This window comes from Amblyomma mixtum, chromosome 3 (assembly GCF_055824585.1).
Source record: "Amblyomma mixtum isolate Tamu chromosome 3, ASM5582458v1, whole genome shotgun sequence".
In the NCBI taxonomy this organism is placed as follows: domain Eukaryota; kingdom Metazoa; phylum Arthropoda; class Arachnida; order Ixodida; family Ixodidae; genus Amblyomma; species Amblyomma mixtum.
Window position 1 is genome coordinate 208,197,671 of NC_143014.1, and position 20,684 is coordinate 208,218,354.

Here is a 20,684-nt window from a genome sequence, read left to right on the forward strand (position 1 = left end):
TCAGATCTTGCAGGATTACCTCAATATTCTTGACAACTGGTTAGGAAGTATTCATCTGTCCCTCAATGTGAACAAATGCGCCTTGTTGGTCTTCCCGGTTTCTCATCCTGTACATATCTGCGTTTCTTATAGAAATCATATAATTCCTCAGGTTCAAACAGTGAAGTATCTTGGAGTGATCTATGACTCTACTCTTTCCTGGCGGCCTCACATTGAGCAAGTTTCTTTAAAAGGAGCTCGGGCCATTGGCATCCTGCGTCGGCTTTGCAGCACTAGGTCAGGGATGAGAAGGCACACACTTCTGCTGATCTATAAAATGTATGTCCGCCCAATTTTGGAGTTCGGATGTGTTTTATTCTCAGGAGCTCCTGCCTATAAACTTCGACCGCTTGTGCTCTTGGAGCGTGAGGCGTTGCGCCTCTGCTTGGGACTTCCAAAGTATGTAGCTAATGTTGTCCTGCACCTTGAGGCGCGAATTTCATCTTTATTACCTAAGTTTCGCCTTTTAACAGTCCAAACCTTTTTAAATTTGTACGACTCTCCTCTCCACACATCCAATGTAATATTTCTTAGTCAGCCCGCAGTCTTTTTAAATGCCACCTGGTCTCGTTTGCATACTCCGCAGATATGTTTCGTGCAGTCTCTCCTCGATCCCTTAAACATTAAGCTCACAGATATCCATCCACTGCATAACATCTCGCCTTCAGTCGAGATTGCATTTGATAACATTTTCCCATCGAATGCCAAGCTCCAGCCCTTTCCTCTCCTTCTCGGTTTGTTACAGGACCACCTAAGATCCTTTCCTTTTCATATTCTCATTGCTACCGATGCCTCGCAGGATCGTGAAAAGGCAGGTGTGGGCATTTTTTCACCTGCATTGGGATGGTCCTTTTCTCTCCGTCTCCCTGACTTCACTCCAATTTATCTGGCCGAATTATTAGCTGTCATTCTAGCCTTACGTAAATTAGATCCTGCCGTTTCCAAAGTCATGGTTATGACGGACTCTCTATCTATTTGCTTTTCATTATCATCACCCTCTGAGTCTCGGGCATTACGCCTCTTTAAGCAGCTGATCCCGCTTCATCTAAATTCGGTGAGGTTGCTTTGGGTCCCGGGTCACGTGGGCATTCAGTTAAATGAGGTTGCTGATTCATTAGCAAGGGCCTCTCTCTGTGGCCCAATAATTGCTGTTCTGCCAACCTGCGCATATACAGCTGCGGTGAGGTTTCGCAGTTACACAATATTTTAGGAATTTTCAGCCTCGGCGCTTACTTCATCCCCCGAATACAAGCATCTTCTGCACCCTTGGAACAGCAAAGACTGGAGTTCGCGCAGACTGGAGGTCTCTTTCACGCGTTTGCGATGCCGAGTTCCTCTGCTTAATTTCTACCTTCACAGATCTGGTCTGGCGGTTTCTCCACTGTGTCCATTTTGTGCCGAGCCTGAGACAGTGGATCACTTCCTGCTGTTCTGCCGCCGATTCTCTTCTTTGAGGAGGCGCCTATTAGAAAATCCGTTTCACCAGCTGGGTCTGCCTGTGTCATCTGAGGTTGTTCTTTCCTTTGGCGCTACTTCGCTTGGACGAAGCAACAGGAGTGCGCGCTGTGCAGTTCAAAAATTTCTTTTAGAAACACAGCGACTCCCATGCTAATATTATTTATTTATTTTTTATTTTTTCTATTTGTTTTCATTTTTCTGATTCTCAAACTTTTAATTTATTATTATTATTATTTTTTATGCCTCTCTTTCAGTCAATACAAAATTGAATCATTCCATATGTTGCATTCAAATTTGCACATAATGCCGTCCTCCCATCTTCGATCTCCCTGATAACAGGTCCCCTTTCGTTGCGTTGTCCAATCTGTCAGCCTATACCCTATTAATTCTCCTTTACCTCTAAAACTCTTAATCATTCAAACAGTTCACCGCCTGTGTCTTGGCCACTCCCCCGTAGTGGGTATGTGCCATTCTACTTGAGGCCAACCAACCAATAAAGTACCAGTCATAGCTTGCAGCATGAGATGCTGCCGCGATTGCCGAGTGGCGTATTGGCGTACTCGAGTCGGCGACCCGATTGGAGTAAGGGGTCTAGGGAGTTTAAAGACCTTACCGTCGAGGCCCATCAAAACATTGTAGCTCAATTTAAATCGCCCATTGAAACACGTTCTTCGGTTTCGTGGAGCAAAGAGACTTGCTCCGGATAGCCGATTGGAATACGCTATAAGGCATCGGCAAACAAAGCTGCTTTGGTCGCCAACCATCTGGTTCGAAGCGGCTGGTATTTCGAGACGTGAAGGGGTAGAAAGCTCGTCGACAACGATGGTAGTCAAAATTTCTTTTTCGTCGGTCTTCAAGACCGCCTTCGCAGACCACAATGTCACCCTTGTCTCGCGACGTGCACAGCAAAAGATACTTCCGCGCAGTTTGCGAAACTGGTGCAGATCATATAGTCCAGTTTTATCTCGTGAGCTTTAAAATTTTTCTTAAGGCCCCATCTAATACGCTACATAATTTCTATGCTGTCGTTTTTTTTTTATTTTCCTTTTCGCACCGCGTGGTCTCGCAGACCTACAGGACTACGCCCCTGATCACACCCTCCGCGAAGTCAAGGCGTGATATCACCATCGGGTCGTACCTGCGGCACGTGAAGGAGCTTTACTTCACCACCACGAAGATGCTCGTCGACAGCCTCAACATCCCGATGCTCTCGCCAAGGTTAGAGCACTTTCGGCTACTAATCAAAGCACCAGTCTCCAACTCCCACATCTTTCAAATGGCGAGCGCACCCCTTCAAACGGCCCTGCTTACCCCCGGCAAGTGTTACTGGCGCCGTACGAGCTGCAAGTATATATGTGTAGGTAGACGGATCGTTGATAACTGTCCACCGAGGAAAAACAGCAGCGGCGCCGGACGTCTTGTCCGCTGTGTTGTCCCTTTGTTTTTACCTTAGCGAGAAATCATGTAAACGAAAAGCTCGAACCGAAGGCAGGCGAGCTCATGAATAAGCGCGAGAAGCTCATCAGGACATGCAGCTCTAGACTTTATTGCGCGCACCGCCCTTGAAGATGCTTTATGCGAAGCGTGGTGCACAAAAGTGACGGGCTGCGTTTTTGTTTTGTTCTCTATTCACACATTTGCCGAAACATTTACTGTACGATTTCTTGAACCTCTTCTTTTGTGCCAAATGTCGCAACCATGCAGCGTTCTATTTCGGCGCAGGTAAAGTTTACAGCTTTTCATTTCGGGATCTCGGTTAAGGCGATTTATATGAGCGACTCAGAAATAGTGGCGCCCGAAAATACCCGCACGCATATGCTCGCTTTGACCTCGCTGAACGAGAAAGTACCGGGCTTCCTTTCAACCATTCCAGGCATTTCATGAATGGTAAAAAACTAATTTTTCATCTCCGTCTTTAGCGTTGTTGCCCCTAAAAATGTATAAGCAACTCGCCTGTTTAGGTATACAGGGTGTTTCACCTAAGACTTTCTGCAATTTTTAAAAATAAGCTATTTGAATTAGATGCGCGCTTTTTCTGGCATAGCATTGTCAGCGGTGTAGTACATCATAATGCAGCTAAGCCGTGCTAACTAGCAGGCTTGTTAACCAATATTTAATAGTTAACTTTTAAACTATTGCCGTTGGGCCCCTTAATTATTGAGAGGCATGCAGCCCACCGTAAGTAATGTCCATATCCGTTTTTAGAATTTCGAGAACGCGATTATCGTCGGCGCTGTGGCTCAACAAATTTCGCCTAAATCGCGCCAAAATACATGCGGTTTGAGAAGCTTGCAGGCAAAGCAACCTCTCCAGTGCACGTAACTCGTCGAAATAGCCAAAATTTGTTCGGCCACAGCGCCGAGGATAATCGCATTCTCGAAATTCTAAAAACGGATATGGACATCACTTACGGTGGGCTACATGCCTCTCAATATATATATATATATATATATATATACGTATATATACAGGGTGTCCCAGCTAAATGTAACCACGCTTTTAAAAAACACGGGGTGTCCTAGCCGTGTGAAACCAAATGAGGGTTGTTTAGAGTCGCGTGACCTAGTCTGTAGTACTTTTTTCGTTCTTCAAGGTTGAATAATTAGTGAAGCTTAATTAACTAACTTTTTAATTATTGACTTGAGGAACAAAGTGTCAATCGAAAAGTTGTAGATCGCTTTGAGAAACAGCTTACTGAGACATTTCCAGCAAAGTAGTACTTACGTATAGTAGTTTTGTTACCGACCTTTAACCATAACCCGCACAATAAGAAAAAGCTTCCACATGACAACTGTGCCACTTCAACGTCCCAAGACGCGCCTTAAAGAATAAAATCCATTTTTTCTGAAGTCCTCTCCTCGATGAGACTTTGGGTGCACATCGGGGCAGAGAAGTGAGCGAGCAGCTGGTCACGTGACAACTTTCTTCTAAGGCCAATAAATGAAGCTACGTAAATCGTAACTTTACGGAAATAGCACTACTAGCGGTTTTTTGAGCTGATCTAAAACTTTTGCATTGACACTTTCTTCCTGAAGTGAATAATTAAAAAGCTAGCTAATTAAACTTAACTAATTAATGAACTTTGAAGAGCGAAAAAAATACTCAAGACTAGGCCACGCGACTATGAACAACTCTGAGTTGGTTTTACTGGACTAGGACACTTCGCATTTTTTAAAAGTTTGGTTACATTTAGCTGGGACACCCTGTATATATATATATAAAGAGAGAGAGAGAGATGATTACTAACTAAAAATGTCCTAATATCTGCCGGAGTTGTTCTTTATTCCTGCTAGCTAGACAGCCCGCGTTCATCTATAACATTTAAACATGACGCGGTTGCGGTAACGATATATGTCGGACATCGGCGTTTCGCGCCCGTCACCGCCAGCAGATGCTAAGACGGGCAGGCACAGGGTGCACCCACTAATGGGGCAGGGACTAACCGGCACAGCTCGCGCACACCGCGCTGCTCTCCTGCCATACACACTAGCTTCAGGAGAAGACAGCTTTACAGGCCGCTTTGTCCCCACCAGTAGATGCGGACTCCAAAGTGCCAGTGCAGGGCTCGCGTCTACATGCGCCACCAGCGCACGCCGCATCCTGCTGACGAAAAGGTGCATAGACCGACGATGATGCGTTGCTCCCCAATATTTTCACTCTCAGCACATTCGAGGTGTGTACTGCTATTGTACTGCTATATGAAGGCAGTCTGGAAGGCCTACCTCAGTCTTTGGGAGCGATGAGTTAGTGCACTCAAATAAATAAAAAAGAAAGAAAACATGTGAGCAGCTATCGATAACGACTAAAGCGAGGCGATACTGGCTGACTCTTTCGACCACGACTGTCTGGCTACGCTGCGCAACGTAAGTGTCGAGTTGTTCCGCCAAGAACGTATGATTGTACAGACGCGGAGGGGCGTGGTAACGCGTGTGGACGTGTGCATGAAGACGTGGCTAAACGTTAGCTTCGCCGCCGACGTTAGCGCAAAGAAAATACTTGTCTGTGCAAGAAGCGCACAGACTTGAACTAGCTAGAGTGCCACAGTAGATAGTCAGAGTTGTACTGCAAGGAAATAGCGCTCGTGCGCAAGCTCCGTTTTTTTCACCGACATTTCGGATACGAATGACGAGACAACAATCCAAGCACAGCTGCAAGCTGCCGAATGATACTGTGCTCTCCTCCCGATACGATAAGACGGACATAGACATTCACCGCTGACTGCATACGTCCAGCCAACGCTCAATCTAAGATTTGCCGCATGAGCCAATGCATATAGCTCGCCGTCCCACTTAACTCAACATAGTGCTCTGAAGAAAGTTATACAATGGTGCGACACATGCAATATGTGTATTAATGCAGATAAAACAGTGTCATTGTGTGTTACGAAGAAAAAAAAAGAAACTAGATTTTCCATACTCCCTAAACAGGACCACACTATCCCGTGTCACTTCACATCAATATCTTGGTGTTCTAATCTACTCTGACCTTACCTGGACAGCGCATGTGCGAAAGGTAACTAACAAGGCGATGCAGAAATTGTTCTTTATCAAGAGAGTTCTGAGACAAGCGACTACTGAAACCAAACGCCTTACTTACGTCACACTTATCAGACCTACCTTAGAATATGCAAATATTATATGGTTCCCACACACAAAAGACAATATCTACTCACTGGAAATGGTCCAAAGAAAAGCTGCACGTTTCTTATTTAACCGCTACGGTCGTTTCGATTCAGCCACAGAGCTTTTACAGCGCGCTGGTCTTCATACTCTGGGAAGTAGAGCAAAACTGCAGCATTTGAAATTTCTCTATCTTCTTCTTCACAACTCATTCCAACTAAATTTTTCAGACTTTTTAGATCTAAGACATACGCGCCAAACCAGACACATACACTCAAATATGATACAGGAATTTTCTTGCAATAACTCGTTCTGGTATTCTTATTTTCCGATGTCCGTACGCGAATGGAACGCTTTGCAACCATGCATTACCGCGCAGCCAGCATTGGAAAAATTTATTGCGCTCGCTGAACAGGCAGCTCTTTCTTATACGCATTGTTGACCCTGTTTCATCATGTTTCATCATATTTGTATTCTATTTTTTTCTCCTTTTTTCTCTTTTTTTCATCCCACTCCTGTAATGACCCCTCTGGGGTTGGCAGTATTCCAAATAAAATAAATAAATAAATCTTTGCATGGTTCTGCAGCTTGATGGTGTCGCCGCTAGTAGCTGCTACCGTAGCGGAAAATGTGTACGCGCCATGCTACGCGCTTCCTGTGTTGCGTATCTCATGTATACGCTGCACTTGGTGACAGCCTTGCACGCTGCACTTGGTGCAAAGAAAGTGCCTGGCTTGCTTTCGCTCATTCCAAGCTCTTCATGAATGGTAAAAAAAATACTTTTTCATCCCCGTCTTCAGCATTATTGCCCCTAAAAATTTGTAACCAACTAGCCTGTTCAATTATAGTGTGTGTGTGTGTGTAGTATGCAGTGTGAATGTATGTATGTGTGTGCGTGTGTGTACACACACACACATAGAGAGAGAGAGAGTCCTAGGAAGGCTGCCTTGAATAAACAACTGCTAGGAGCGACTTCTTGGTGACAATTATTATTTCCAGTATGCAAATGCTTGAGCGTAGAGCGGAGAGGAAAGTCCAGAACGTGCTGAAAGAACTGGGTGTTTCACCACGTTGTCACACAGTGCAGACGCACGCTCACCTGCCTACACATCGATATACACGCAGGGCTCGAAGTCTGAGCAGGGCCTCTTGAAAGTCAAATGCAGAACTCAACAGTGTGACGAGGTTTGTTCCAATAGTTCTTGCGTTGAGACAAGACCACCACGGGTGAACAACTGACAGAACAAATTCCACTTGCAGCAGTCTTACTTGCAGGATGGTCGCCAGCTCGTTATTGCGAGCCGTAATTCAAAACGGCCAGTGTTCATATGTATATATACTGAGACAGAGAGAGATACTGCACGCATGAGAGGTCCTCTCACTCGAGGAAGACATTGAGCCCTGAGTATGCAGCTAAAGTTGATGGTCATCAAGAGCGTTTGGCAAATATATACTATATCAGTTTGAAACTGTCAGAAGAGAATTAAGCAGCTCTTTAAGAAGAAAAAAAAAGCAGCGCCATATGAACCCCTTTAATTCACATCAAAGGTAGCTCTGAACATCAGTCGCAAGCAGCATTTTCCGCTAATATATGATAATTGACAATTTATAGGACCTTTCAAGTTGGCTTCTTCGCAAGATTTTTCCGAACAAAACCTTTTGTTTCCATGAGCTAGCAAAACGCACTAGCAAAACTGAGCTCAGCCTCGGTTAGCCTTACGAAGAGGTTGTGGTCATGAGCAGAGGAAAGGCACGGGAAATGTTGCGCGGAGCGCAAAAACAGTGCACTTTTGGGTACTCAAGCATAGAAAAAGTATGACTCAAGCTCGGTCGTACTTACCACTGCAAAGAGAGCAAAAACACATACATTCCAGCATTCATGCAGTAGCCTCTTCCAGCATTCATGGAAACTGCAATTTTTTTCCATTCCAACACTGAGGGCCATGTACAGACAAAAACGGGTAAGGACAGCAGCTGGTGACCGTCCGTAGTTTACGCAGATCAAGGGGGTGTCTCCTCTTTTCCATCTCGAAGAATGAAAGCGACAGTGCCATCAGTGAATGAGGTCTCTTGGCCGAAAAAAAAGCTTTGCAGAGAAGCCAACACATGCAAATGGTCTGTTACTAAACTTCGCCATGTTAATCAACTCTGCTGGCAATTTATGCTGCTGGCACCACTAGGCAAAGCTTTGGTGTGAATCACTATATAAAAGAAAAACGGAAAGGAATCACATGCACACTCCATAGGAAAATCAGTTCTCATTTCCGTACTCTTGGTGACCATCAAATAATTAGCGCCATCCCAAAAGGCGATGTATTCAGAATGAGTAGAAGCAGTACTTGCTGTGTGATGCAGGTCCATTTCATGCTTACAACCATCCATGCTTCCTGTGGGCACCAAGCACACGCGAAACCAAACTGTGCTCAGTGTTTGCAATGCTCCGCTGCAATAAAGACAACAGTGTGGCCCACGTTTCGGACTTGTTTAGCTAAGGCACCATGGCCAAAGCGTCAAGGATGTCATGATCATCAGTTTGTCTACGGCTGTTAGCATTCTCTGCTGACATCGGAGCAGAGTTCACAAAGTACATACAACCTGTCTTAAGCAAGGCACAGGTCCTGCTTGCCTGCCTGCCATGCCATGCCATGCCAGCTGTGCCACTGGATGTCCCGAGCAACTAACCAATCGCGAACTGCTTTTATTGACCTGTCCTTCCTCGGCCGCAAACACCACTAGGTTGGGGAGTGCCAGCCTTCAGCAGCAGCAGCAGCCGCACTCACCGCACAGCATAGGCAGTGTGGGTAGTGGTGTGGGAATGGCTCGACCCGGCACCAAACTGGCCAGCGCTGCCGATATCAGTTTGCTGCCCACCTACCAGATGATCCACGGCAAGGAGTGGCGCGACATTCGCAAGAGCGACCTCCAGGAGCACCGGCCTGTCCAAAACCAGCTTTTGGCCGTGCAGCCAGACTACGGCAATGCCATCAACGTGTTTGGTGCACCGAAAGGACGCATCCAGCAGTCGAACAGCTTCGAGAATATCATGTCCACTGTCATGACCCAAAGCTGCTCTAAAGACCCTGCTCACGAATGCAGAAATAAGCACTTGTAGGCAAACTTGTGTTTGTGAGGCTGAACGAATAGCAAGTTGCAGAATGCAGCCGCTTAAATGCGTTTCATCCCAGAATGCATCGCGTGAGTAAGGTGACTGCTGATAAACGTGATTTTGCCTATAGAATTTCCTCGTTGCTGATGACGCTGTCTCTAAACCTCTGTACCCGTACAAAAAACAGCGGCTCCTCAAGAATACAAGTTTGTGATGCGCCATCCCTTGGCAGCCCACACTGGTGCTAACATCACTTCCTGCCAGAGGAAGGCTGTCTACATGAATGATGCACAGGTCTACTCAACCAATAGAGGAAGCACAGGTCATTCACTTCCGACCCATATTCAATGGTACCAAAAGGAGATGTTTGTGACCTGTGGTCCTGACACAAAAATGTTCTCAACTTGCAGCTTTGCGACATATTGTGCCATGAAAAGCAAACTATTCTTTCCTGTGCACAAATGAATAAATATGAATAAACTATGTTATTCTGGACACCCTGGATCCCCACAAAACATAGCATAACAAAATGAGTGCCATGACAACTACCTCAACATGTTGCTGAACTAATAATGATTTGTGAACATGAGAATTCGAAAAAAATTGCAGACAAAAGGTATGGCAATGGCCAGAACTTGTGACTCACACCAGAATGCAACTTTTCTTATTACATATATCCATGAACCCTGTCTGGCAAGAAAAAAATTTGTGAAACGCCTAATCCAGGCAGTGTGATGCTCTGTGCTAGCAAAAAATTTCACTCATGTTCTTTTGGAAGACATAGCACATCTTGTGGCCCTCAGCGTGTGACCTGCAATATGTACAGCCTTTGTCAAAAGTTTAGAGCCCAGGTGGTTTGCTTGTAAGCATTATTGTGGCGCTCCTGTAGCACTAATGGAAGTCCTACGCATTAGAGGGAGCAGAACCAAAAATCTTCTCACCTTCAGGAGATTTGGGACGCTGAGGACGCATCACGAGCAAAGCAATGTGACCCAGAAGCAGACCCCTTGGGCTCTAAACTTTTGACAGAGGCTGTACAATCATAACAGCAGAGCCAAAAGATACGGTTTATGTAATACACGAAGGCTTGAAGCTTGAAAGGTGAATGACCACCTATTTGCTCTATTGCTACAATCACTTGTACCTCGCTCCCAAACAGTTGTGCTTATTGGTGACTTTGGATGTATTAGTGTTTTCCTGCTTTGGAAGGAGTGCCATATGAAGAGTTCAGTGCTTTTGTCATGCTCTGGGTGTCTGATAGCTGGGTAGATTACAAGGAGATGCCTTTTTCACTTTGTTCATTCCTTTTTTTTGAGTGAAATGTTGTCCCTTCTGGTGAGCCTTATGCACTGCATTGCAATATGTAGCTGCAGTAAGGCACATCAGTAGAGATGTAATTTTTTAAAATTTATTTATGTCTTTTATGGCACTTGTCATTTTTTTTTCCTGCAAACATGCTATTCAACTTCTCTGTTGCCAGATCAAATCCACACAAAGACTTTCTCAGAATGGAGTTGCTGTAACCTACGTTTCATTGACACAATCTGTTCAGCAGTAAAAAATGTCAGACAAACAAATCGTTCAGTGCATAGCAAAGCATGTATACATAACGCATTGTTGAGAGAAAAAAGCAAGTGTGATAGCAATGCTGCTCAGGTTTGACATGCTGCTTCAACTGAAAGAAAACAAAGAAAACTATTTATTAGCCATGAAACTGTCCAGTAGAACTTTAAGTACACACAGCAATGGAATGTTCTGCTGTACGGAGGTTGATTTGTCACTGTACAGTAACTTATTGAAATAAATCTCCTATAAACCCGCAACATTTCGTTGTTGTGCTGCTGTAAAAGGTACACAGTACCTTTGCAACCAGGCTTTTCCATTACCTTGCTCAACAATGTAATACTTATTCATTTATATCTGGTCTGACTGTTATATAACAAGACAAACCCTGTTACTCATCATCTACATGCATCACAATTCCAGTGTTCGAGTGCTTATCATTTTGAATATACCAGCCATTCACATTCATGCAGTGATGCAGTCTTGTTTATCATTTCCTATTATGAAAGGTGTGGAGGAAATATATTTCTCTCAGCTGTTTACTGCATTTATTTGAGTCTAGGCCGACAGTTTCAAAGAATACGAGGTACGATATTCTTCGGTAGGCTTAGGTTCGAGGATTTATAAATAAACCACAAAACACGACAAAAACTCCTTCAAACTTAAAATGTTGCATGCAAGCAGCACCACCACCAGCCTCCACCAGAAGGCAGCACTGTAGCCATTACTGTCTGTAGCTGAAGACAACGGAGAAACAGGAGACTGGCTGCCATTCTGACCACGTTTACCATCCATAAGATGTCTAGCTTAAGGAACATGTGAACTTCCAGCGATTGTCCAAGTTTTCTGCCAGCCAAGCACCAACGTAATGGCACCAAGCAAACAGTGCTGCCTTTGTCCAAACTGGGTGAGACTTTGGTGAGAATGCAAAGAATGTTTTTCATTGGAGGGGGCAGCGCGACCAGCTTTTTGCATGCACTTCAATGAGAAGGGCCTTCTCGTTCTCAATTTTTTTTTTCAGCCAGCTTACATTCACAAAAGGTTTTTTTTTTAGCTCTCTGGCCTTAAACTTACGGTGTCTGCTCACAATCAAGGCCAGCCTAGATTAGAGTAAATACAGGACATGAAATTGCCATTTTCTTTACTCTCTCTTCTTTCACTCACACTTCCTCCCTTCCTGTACGGTGCGGCTCAGGTGTCCACAGAGATGACAGAGAATTACAGACCATTTCCTTTCCTCAAAAAGCGTTGCGTTTGAAGGGCAACGCACCGCGCCGAACAGGTGGTGGCGTTCTTTGCACTCCGTGGCAGCACTACTATCATGTAAGCGAGGGCGTAGCCATGGGTATTGCTTACGCGATTTCCCGGCTTAACCAAGTTGAGCCACAGCCATTTTTTTGGCCACGTCTTCTGTCATACACGTCTGCCTGATCAAAAATTGAAGACGGAGATATTGTTTACTTGTCTAAATAGCTCGTTTCACCTTTAGCTATAGACCTTTTCCCAAATGAGGCAGAACACTGCTATATATTCAATATCTGACTGCGTGAGGCACCAACCAACACCTGCTCATAGAGCTGGAGAGAGCTTAGGTAAGAAGCTTCTGCAGACACTCCCCACAGTCCAAAAATCAGGTCGATGTGAACAGGCCTACATGATAAATGTGACTATGGTGCATAAGCTGGAGTCTGCAGCATCATTTCTTGTCAGACAGCAGCACAATGGTGAAGCTTGTTGTGTGTTGCCGGCAGCGTTGCAGTTCCTGCTATTAAGCCCATAATGGGGCAATTTTAGGGCATACTGCCCTGGATAGAACACAACAAAGGTTTGACATGCACACTATGTCACAGAAGCCTACAATGGTTCACGACAGGCAGCGATCAACACAAGGCAGACATGCCACTGTAGTCTGCCTGCAGTCAAGTAAATTTTCCTTTCCGCCAATCTATCACCACCATTTTCATTCACACACTGAGTTTCTTTTTATAACAACTGCAGAGTGTTCTGCATTTCCGTTTGAAGAGCAAATCTTTTGGCAGTATAAAACTTCTCGGTTAAGCAACAGAACAGACACTTGGGATGGCTAGTATGGTTAGGGCCCCCAACCATTTGCAGTGGAAAATTTTGAATTCCGAAAAGTCAGAAAACAGAATTCATGGAATTCCATAGGAACATAACGTATATAAAATAAATATGCGAGTTTATTTTTGAAACATGCTTTCACTAAAATCGAGGGTGGCTACTGCAATGCAGACTCGGGCAGTGCATGGTACTTTCTTCACATGATGAATGCTGCTTGTTTAACACAATGCCCCACAGAAACTGAATTATCTCTCTGATGAGGCACTGATGCATCATTCTGCACCTGCTGTGGAGACTGAGTCGACGAGCGGGAGCCAGCTCTACAAAATTCTGACACCTGCCTGCTGCTCACTTTCTTTCCAGGAGGACCAGATGCTGCCACAAGAAAAACCTCCCAGAACTGATGCTTGGTGTCACTTGAAATTAAAGATTGTTTTCGCCACTACTTTTAATATTTGCTACAAAGGGGGCCATGCAGTACAGTAGCTCTTCTTGTAGGCTGGTGCGAATGTGTCATCACCACAGCCACCATGCTGGACATGCTCACTTGCTCGCACGGATGGAGGCAGCAAACGGGTCAAGGCATCAGGAGAACTTTGTGCTTGTACGTAGATTCGTTACACGAGAATTCAGACAAAATTAATCACATTCCTATCATTCCCTCATTCCCACTGATGGCTCCTAACACACAGTTCTATGAAAAAAGGTTAACTGTGCAAATTTCCAAAGAAACACAGAACACTAGGGGCCGTCGGAATGATGTCGTCATATTTATATCGTGCACCAAGGCAAAAGCAATAGGGGAAGGCACGAGACAGACACAGCAATACTAATGGCACATTAACAGCACACTAGTAACATACTAATAATACAGTTAAACCTCGATGTAACGACCGTTAGGGTAACAAAATCCTCAATGTAACACAGTATTTACAACTTTGTGTTCATAGAATACCATAAATTTCTATCCTCAATACAAACTAAATTTTCCACAGTTTTAACGCAACGAAATTTCACTGCTTGCTCAAAATTAACACGAGAAAAACTTTTACCTCGAGCTCAAGTGGCTGAGCAGAGCGCACACGAAAGCGTGCAAAGTGGCATTTGCATGAAAGAAGACGCCGCCCAGCTGACAGATGTAGAAGACCACATAGGCACATGGAAGTGCAATAAATGATGATATAGTGGCAAGCGCACCGACTGCAGTGCCAATTCGGGTAGCATGGGTGAGCTTGGTGAACATAATGTCAAGCAAATCCACTAGAAGGCACAAGTGTCAGCGCAGCAAGCCAGGCCAGCTGCAACTCTCGCTACCTTTAATCTTGCCTAAAATCAGTGTCAAATGCAGAGTGCTACCTGCGCTCAGAGGCAGCGCGCAGTGTTTATAACGTTTATCAGCTCTGTAAAAAGACCGGAAGAGCCAGGGCCATCGCTACACAAGTCAGCTGCAAGGCAGTCGTATGCTTCACGACTGACACCTCGCTTCCTACTCAGGCTGCGTGCGCTTGCGCTTCCAGTGCAACAAGCGATGAGGTGCAGGTCGGCCCAAATTTTATTTCACGAGGTGCTAACTGACAGACACCTCTCACTCTCACTGACGTGGAGAAAGAGTGGAGAGGAGCCAGCCTCGTTAGCCGCTGGCAGCCTTCCCTCCTTTGTTTCCCTGCCCACAAGGCGACCATGCAACATGCTGTCATGTCGGCAATGTTGAGAAGGACGATGATGACCGCTAAACCATAACTTATTACAGGTGCATCGCACACCAGGCACTCGACTTAATAGATATGGTGAGGTGATTCGCGAGCTTGCAACACAAGTAAAATGCTGTGAAATCTCTATGGGCACACAAACGACACGTAACGCCAATATCGACAGCGAAGAACGCACACAAGTATAGTAGAAGACCGATTTAAATGCAAATTAAAGTGTTTCCTGCAAGTGAGCTGCAATACATTTTTAAGAGTTCTTTACATAATGGAAGATGAATTTCACAGTAGCGACATTTTAATGTAAAAAAGTAAGGCGCGGATTTTACTGACTTCATTATATCGAGGTTTAACTGTAGCAGCACCGTGTCTGTTTTCTTCCTTCCTCCTTTCCACTTGTGCTTTTGTCACGATGCACTATGAAAATATGATGACTCTATAGCAGAGCACATAAGCTTAAGTGCCAATAGTTATGTTTGTCTTTGGGCATTTTACAAGTACAAAGAGTGTTCACACGCAACTCACAAAAGGAAGACAACTGCCTGTGAGGCTTGAAACACCTACAATAACAACAGGAGGCCTTTGCTTGTCATACTTGAATCCTTATGTGCAGCACACAAGTAAGGCACAAGTCGTACATCAGGCGGAGTCTGATAATATAGCCTGTGTTCACAGGAACTGCGAATCGGTTTGCTCACAGCAGACCCAATTAATCAAAATCACTACCTTCACCATTCCACTGCTTTATTACAAAAATCAAAATACTCATATAGCACATACAGATTCTTTTTCAAATACTCGGCAAGTGCATCACATAACAGAGCCTGCTTTTACATATATCTCACTTCATTCTGAGAGCTAAGCATCACATCATCGCTTGTCAGGTGGTGGTGGTGGTGGTTTCCTGTTTCGATGTGGTTTTAATGCTCCAAAGCTGCACACAGCCTGTGAGGAATGGTGCAGTGGAGGGCTCCGGATTAATTTCAACCACCCGACATTCACCACGCACTGACAAAGCACAGCACACGGGTGTTTTTGTATTTCTGCCTCCATCGAAATGCGGCTACTGCGGTTGGGATTCAATCCCATGGTATTGCGCTCAGGAGCCGACAAAAAAGCCATTGTGCCACCATGCCATATGCTTAACTGAGAGGGAACCATTAATTGACATTCTTGGCATGCAGCACGGCTCAGTGCAGTTCGATCCCCAGAAGCCAAATGGCATAATGTTAAGTCTTACAGGTCAATAACTATGACGATAATCAAAGTGTACAGTCCTCAGCTGTTAAAAAAACGGGCTTCTTTTCTCCACAACAAAAATGAGTCTGCCAGGTGCACCAGTTTCATTTTACGAACTGTGCTCTGGGGCTGTTGAAATATGCAGTTTGTTAGTGTCACCATTCACTGCCATCGTTTAAGCACTGCTGAAAATAAAGGTCCATGTTTTCTCCATCATTGCATTAAATGCACTGTGCTGTGGTGAATACTCGAGGATATGCTGCTATGCGGTCACTGCTTTGTGAAACAGGAACAATAACACATGCAGAGCTACAATTACTCCACAAACACTGACATGTGGATCGTACGTGGTCACATGAATGAAGGAACAAGCACCCCTGTCACCTAGCATGTTCTTCGCAACTGATAATTTCACACTGCTACCCAGTGGTAAAACTTCTCAAGCACTGCCTTCAGTGTGCCCAGTCATTAACCCTTTCCCTGTCACTGACGTACCAGTGTAATTTTCACTACTCTGCATTCAAAAATGTGCGTCAGAACACAAAGCTAACGTGCTGGGGTGGTGCCATCATGTGTAGTATATTTCTAGACGCTTGTGTTACCACTTCTCCACTGGGTGTGTCAGTTCAAGGTTGCAGATGCGGCAACCCCTGCTTTCAGGGGGTTGTGGTCGCTCGGCGCATGAGCCACACGCTCAACTTATAAAAAGGGTGTAGGCTTCTCTGTGTAGATGCATCCCTAAGCTTGGAATTCTTGATTCAAACATTTGTATTTGTAATAGTGGTTTACGCTGTAACTTTGTAGAAGCTTTTTCTTTTATAATTCTTTCGCTGTGTCTGCGAAAAGGTGGCCGTCAGGCGCAATAGCTAAAGATTTGGTTAACTCTGCATCCACTCTCAAAAGGTTATAGAATGCAGCCTTTGTGAAAAAAATTCGTTCTTTTTGCACCTGCAACATGCTGATTCTATTACTTGCATCCAAAACAGTCTGGCTAGCCCCTCAGTACAAGCCCCAGCATTCTGATCTGCCACAGTACTCACCCAAGCATTGAACAGCATCTAGGGCCAGTTGTGTTCCCTTCTCTGCGCAGAACAGGATGACACCAGCACAGTCCTGTATGTGCAAAAAAGAAACAGAAAAAAATAAAGGCGACTGAAGCAACAACACTTAGCATAGTTTCCAGGGTGTGCAAAAGTGGCAATAAGGAGAGAACAGGTTGTGCATGAAGGAAAAGATGGCATTTCATGATACTGCAAGTTCACACCTTACTATAGGTGTGAAAATATTCGAAATGCCAAATACAAATCGAATATATTTGTTATTCGGTTGATATTTGATTCAAGAAATTGATATTCGGGAATTTCTGAATATTTGGAAGCGACTGAATGCTATCCCAATCAACCACTGTTCAGATATACGGATATCCGTGGAAGATCCGCCATCTCCAACAGATCTCCCACAGACGTCCGACGGAGGTGCATGTGTAACCACAACTATCTCCCATGGATGTCTGATCCAGATATCTGAGGATATCCCCCCGAATCTAATGCGGTCATTCGCATGCCGTGCCTTCTTATCAACAAGTTATCAACAAACGTTTGTGGGCCACGCAAGCATCACCAAATTTGAACTCCTGCATCATCAGCTGGTGCATCTATTTCGTGCTTCCCGGAATATTCATCTGATAGCATCTGCTTAACATTCTCCCCTCTATAGGTTTCTAGCAAGAGGCGAAGCATAAACTATTAGAGCAATCATCAACAAGCTCGCATGCAACAAAACATTCACAGCTCTTCTAAAATTTTCAGAACGGCTCTTGCTTTCGGATAAAAACATTTCTTTTTCTTTCGCTAGTAAAACGCCACTGTAGTTTGCAAACTCTGGGAATGCCAGTGCACGATGGAAAACACTGAATGTTGAGGAAATGGGTGCCATGCACAGTCTTAACAGCAGAATGCCAGGCCACCAGGTGATGCAGCAATAAAATTTGGCAGGTGCTCATTTAGTTTGCAAACTTTTGCCCCTCACAGCATCTAGTTCACTTCACCGCAAGGAAATCACAATATCACACTTACAGAGCTCACAGATTACAATTACCAGCGCATTATGGATAAAACCTCCACTGAATGTATTGTGGAAAACCATTACATAGTTGTGAACTTTAAATACAAGTGCAGGTGAACTCAAAGACACAGAAAAAGTGAACACTGTATTAAAGTGCACCAAGGAAAAAATGCTCATATCAGGTCTGAAGAGTTAAATGCAATGTGTAGATGTGCAAGCCACGGTCCTCACGAGGAGCGATGCTAACTTGCCAAGGTCAGGAAGGGTGCTAGAGCATTCAACCGGCCACTTCCCGTCCCCACCTCGTGCAATCGCTCGCTTCCCGGCGATAATCCTGGGGACGGGGCAGATTAGCCTTGACCCTCCAGCGTCGCAAGCGGTCAACTGCCCCCCGCGAGCGGTGCAAAATCGTCGCCGCCGCATTGCGACATGCCTGCAAACGACAGGCGCCGTGGCCACCTCGCCCACAAAAGAAAAAGAAAGACATGGCATGCACGCACTTTATGACAGATACCAAAACAAAAAAAATAAACAGAGACAGCATTCACATAAAATGTGCCCAAACAAAAAGCAGTGTTTGCTTTTTGCATGTAATCATGGCCTTGGAAAGTCAGTATGCAAAGCACCATGAACACTGGTAGTATTGGCCAAACACAAGACTGCAGAATGAGAAGTCTTGTTTGCACCATGCACACACTAGTGTTCACAAATAATTCTCTAAAACTGCATGCCAAACAAGTCACATCGACAGGCAAGCAATGCATTTTAAAAAAGTGGCCCATCAAAAGCTTAAATTGCTTTAAAATCTGCATTACAAAAGCAATTCAAGACGTGAAAAAAAGAGAACCTCAGATATATACACATACTTCCACTATCTGTTCATTTGTATCAGTAACGACTGTGAAAGACTATAACAGTGCTCTCAGTTACCTCAACATGACACACTAGACGTATTTGAGACATCAAGGTGAACAAGTCAAGGGGAAACAGACCTCACTTGTGCTCGTGGTTGATGGTACGCCCAATAATGAGTCGACGAATTTCACTAGTTCCAGCACCGATCTCATAGAGCTTAGCACCTCGCAGCAGCCGGTCAGTTGGGTAGTCACTGATGTAGCTGTTGCCTCCTGTGGACAAATGGTAAAATAAACGAAAGGTTCTTTTTCTACAAGTGCGGAGACAACAGAAAATGGGTTGCTCTAACAGAAAAATAAGTAACGAGTTCCTTGCACACATACAACTAATGGGAGCAGACGCTCCTGACAGACAGCAGTGCGATCCTTTGAAACAAGCTGGTGAAACCTGACTGTACTTAGACTCAACTCTGAGGTCAACTGCTTACTTTAAAGGGAAGGTGAAGTAGTTTTTGATCGACAAGATGCAGTGCTTCTAAAGTAGGAAGGTTCTAGGTAAAGTGTGGCAAGTAGTTTTGTGCTAGCATTTAAAACTGTGATGTAACCATCGATTAAATCTCGGACATTTCCTCACAGAGTCGAAGAAGTGTGAAGAAGCTTGGTGATGACATCTTTGTTGCTGAAATTTGAGATTTCTGTCACCCTTGCCCAAATGCTGGTGTGCGTCGCCCGATGCCACCAAACAACGTGTTACAAGCTTCTTTCGGTAACAGTGGTCTTCTTTGTTTGTGCAATCTTTTCTTCGCTGAAAACGTAGCACCGCCGAACATAATGTCATCATTGCCACCTAAGCCAGGTACACTGAACTGCAGAGAAGCTTGAACGCCAACACGACTTTGTACAGAAATTAAGTCACCATTTCAAATGCTAGCAAAGAAAGACTTCCCACGCTTTAACTGCAATATTCACACATTCAAACACCTTAAGTTCATCGAATTCTAAAACCTCTTCAGTTGCCCTTTAAGCAAGTGCTGTCAAATAGAACAAAAAGCTTGCTAATTAGATGATCTTGCAGGGCACTTACACAATATATTAACCGTGTGAAACATAATTTACTACAAATAAGCAAACAAGGGAAGGGGATTGAGGGGCTCGTTATAAATATGAAAGAAGCCAACAGCCACAGAAACCAAGGGGCACAGGGGATGTTTAATTTTATTTTTTTATTTTGTGGTGTTGATCAATTTAGATATTACTGAACATGTTATCGCTTAAAGCTAATTGATTAGAAAAGCGGAAGAAAAAACAACCACTGCCGCCGGTGGGATACGAACCCACGACCTCCGAATCCGAATTCGGAGCTCGTGGGTTCGTATCCCACCGGCGGCAGTGGTTGTTTTTTCTTCTGCTTTTCTAATCAATTAGCTTTAAGCGATAACGTGTTCAGTAATATCTAAATTGATCAACACCACAAAATAAAAAAATAAAATTAAACATCCCCTGTGCCCCTTGGTTTCTGTGGCTGTTGGCTTCTTTCATAATTTACTACACTGCACTTTACTGCACTTACTACACTAAACTCTAAGGAAACATGCAATGGCTGTGTCATGTTTACCAGCAGTAAGAAGTGAGGCACTTATCAGATGCCCAGAGATTTTTGCCTTCATGCATCCCACACTGAGAATGTAATGAACCAATATACAATGCAAGAGAAGACGGTGCAATTGAACAATTGAAGTGAAATGTAATCATCAAGTGCAGCACAATAAATGTGCTGCACACACACTGACACCCATAAGTGGCAAAACTGGAAGGACTAGACATCTAAGAAAATATGTTTGCCGACAAGCATCGTGAATTGAATGCAGTAGATAGTGCTAAATGTCACTGCACCATTCTGCAAAGCTACATTTCCACATGCTACACAAAAAGGCCCAATGTTCCGTCAATCTGG

The 20,684-nt window shown here is 44.4% G+C and overlaps 2 protein-coding genes across 7 annotated transcripts in view; one reads left to right on the forward strand and one right to left on the reverse strand.

Moving 5' to 3' along the window:
* Nucleotides 1-10,031, forward strand: part of LOC149353473 (uncharacterized) — a 48,837-nt gene extending 38,806 nt beyond the window's left edge. Inside the window, exon 6 of the mRNA XM_089585134.1 lies at nucleotides 8,853-10,031. Within this exon, the coding sequence (XP_089441260.1) occupies nucleotides 8,853-9,228 (376 nt within the window). The 3' untranslated portion in view covers nucleotides 9,229-10,031. The remainder of the gene's footprint in view (nucleotides 1-8,852) is intronic.
* Nucleotides 1-20,684, reverse strand: part of LOC149353471 (uncharacterized) — a 106,219-nt gene that overhangs the window by 81,859 nt on the left and 3,676 nt on the right. For 4 of the 6 annotated variants that reach the window (XM_089582581.1, XM_089582580.1, XM_089582585.1 and 1 more), the window contains exons 5-6: nucleotides 18,869-19,003; nucleotides 16,853-16,925 (exon numbers count right to left, since the gene is read on the reverse strand). Coding sequence is in view for 2 of the 6 variants with exons in the window: in XM_089582587.1 (XP_089438713.1) it covers nucleotides 15,454-15,518; nucleotides 16,853-16,925; nucleotides 18,869-18,943 (213 nt within the window). In the remaining 4 variants the exon portion in view is untranslated. Of the gene's footprint in view, nucleotides 1-10,802; nucleotides 15,519-16,852; nucleotides 16,926-18,868; nucleotides 19,004-20,684 lie in introns of those variants that run through there. The other 2 variants (XM_089582587.1, XM_089582586.1) reach the window with 1 other exon arrangement.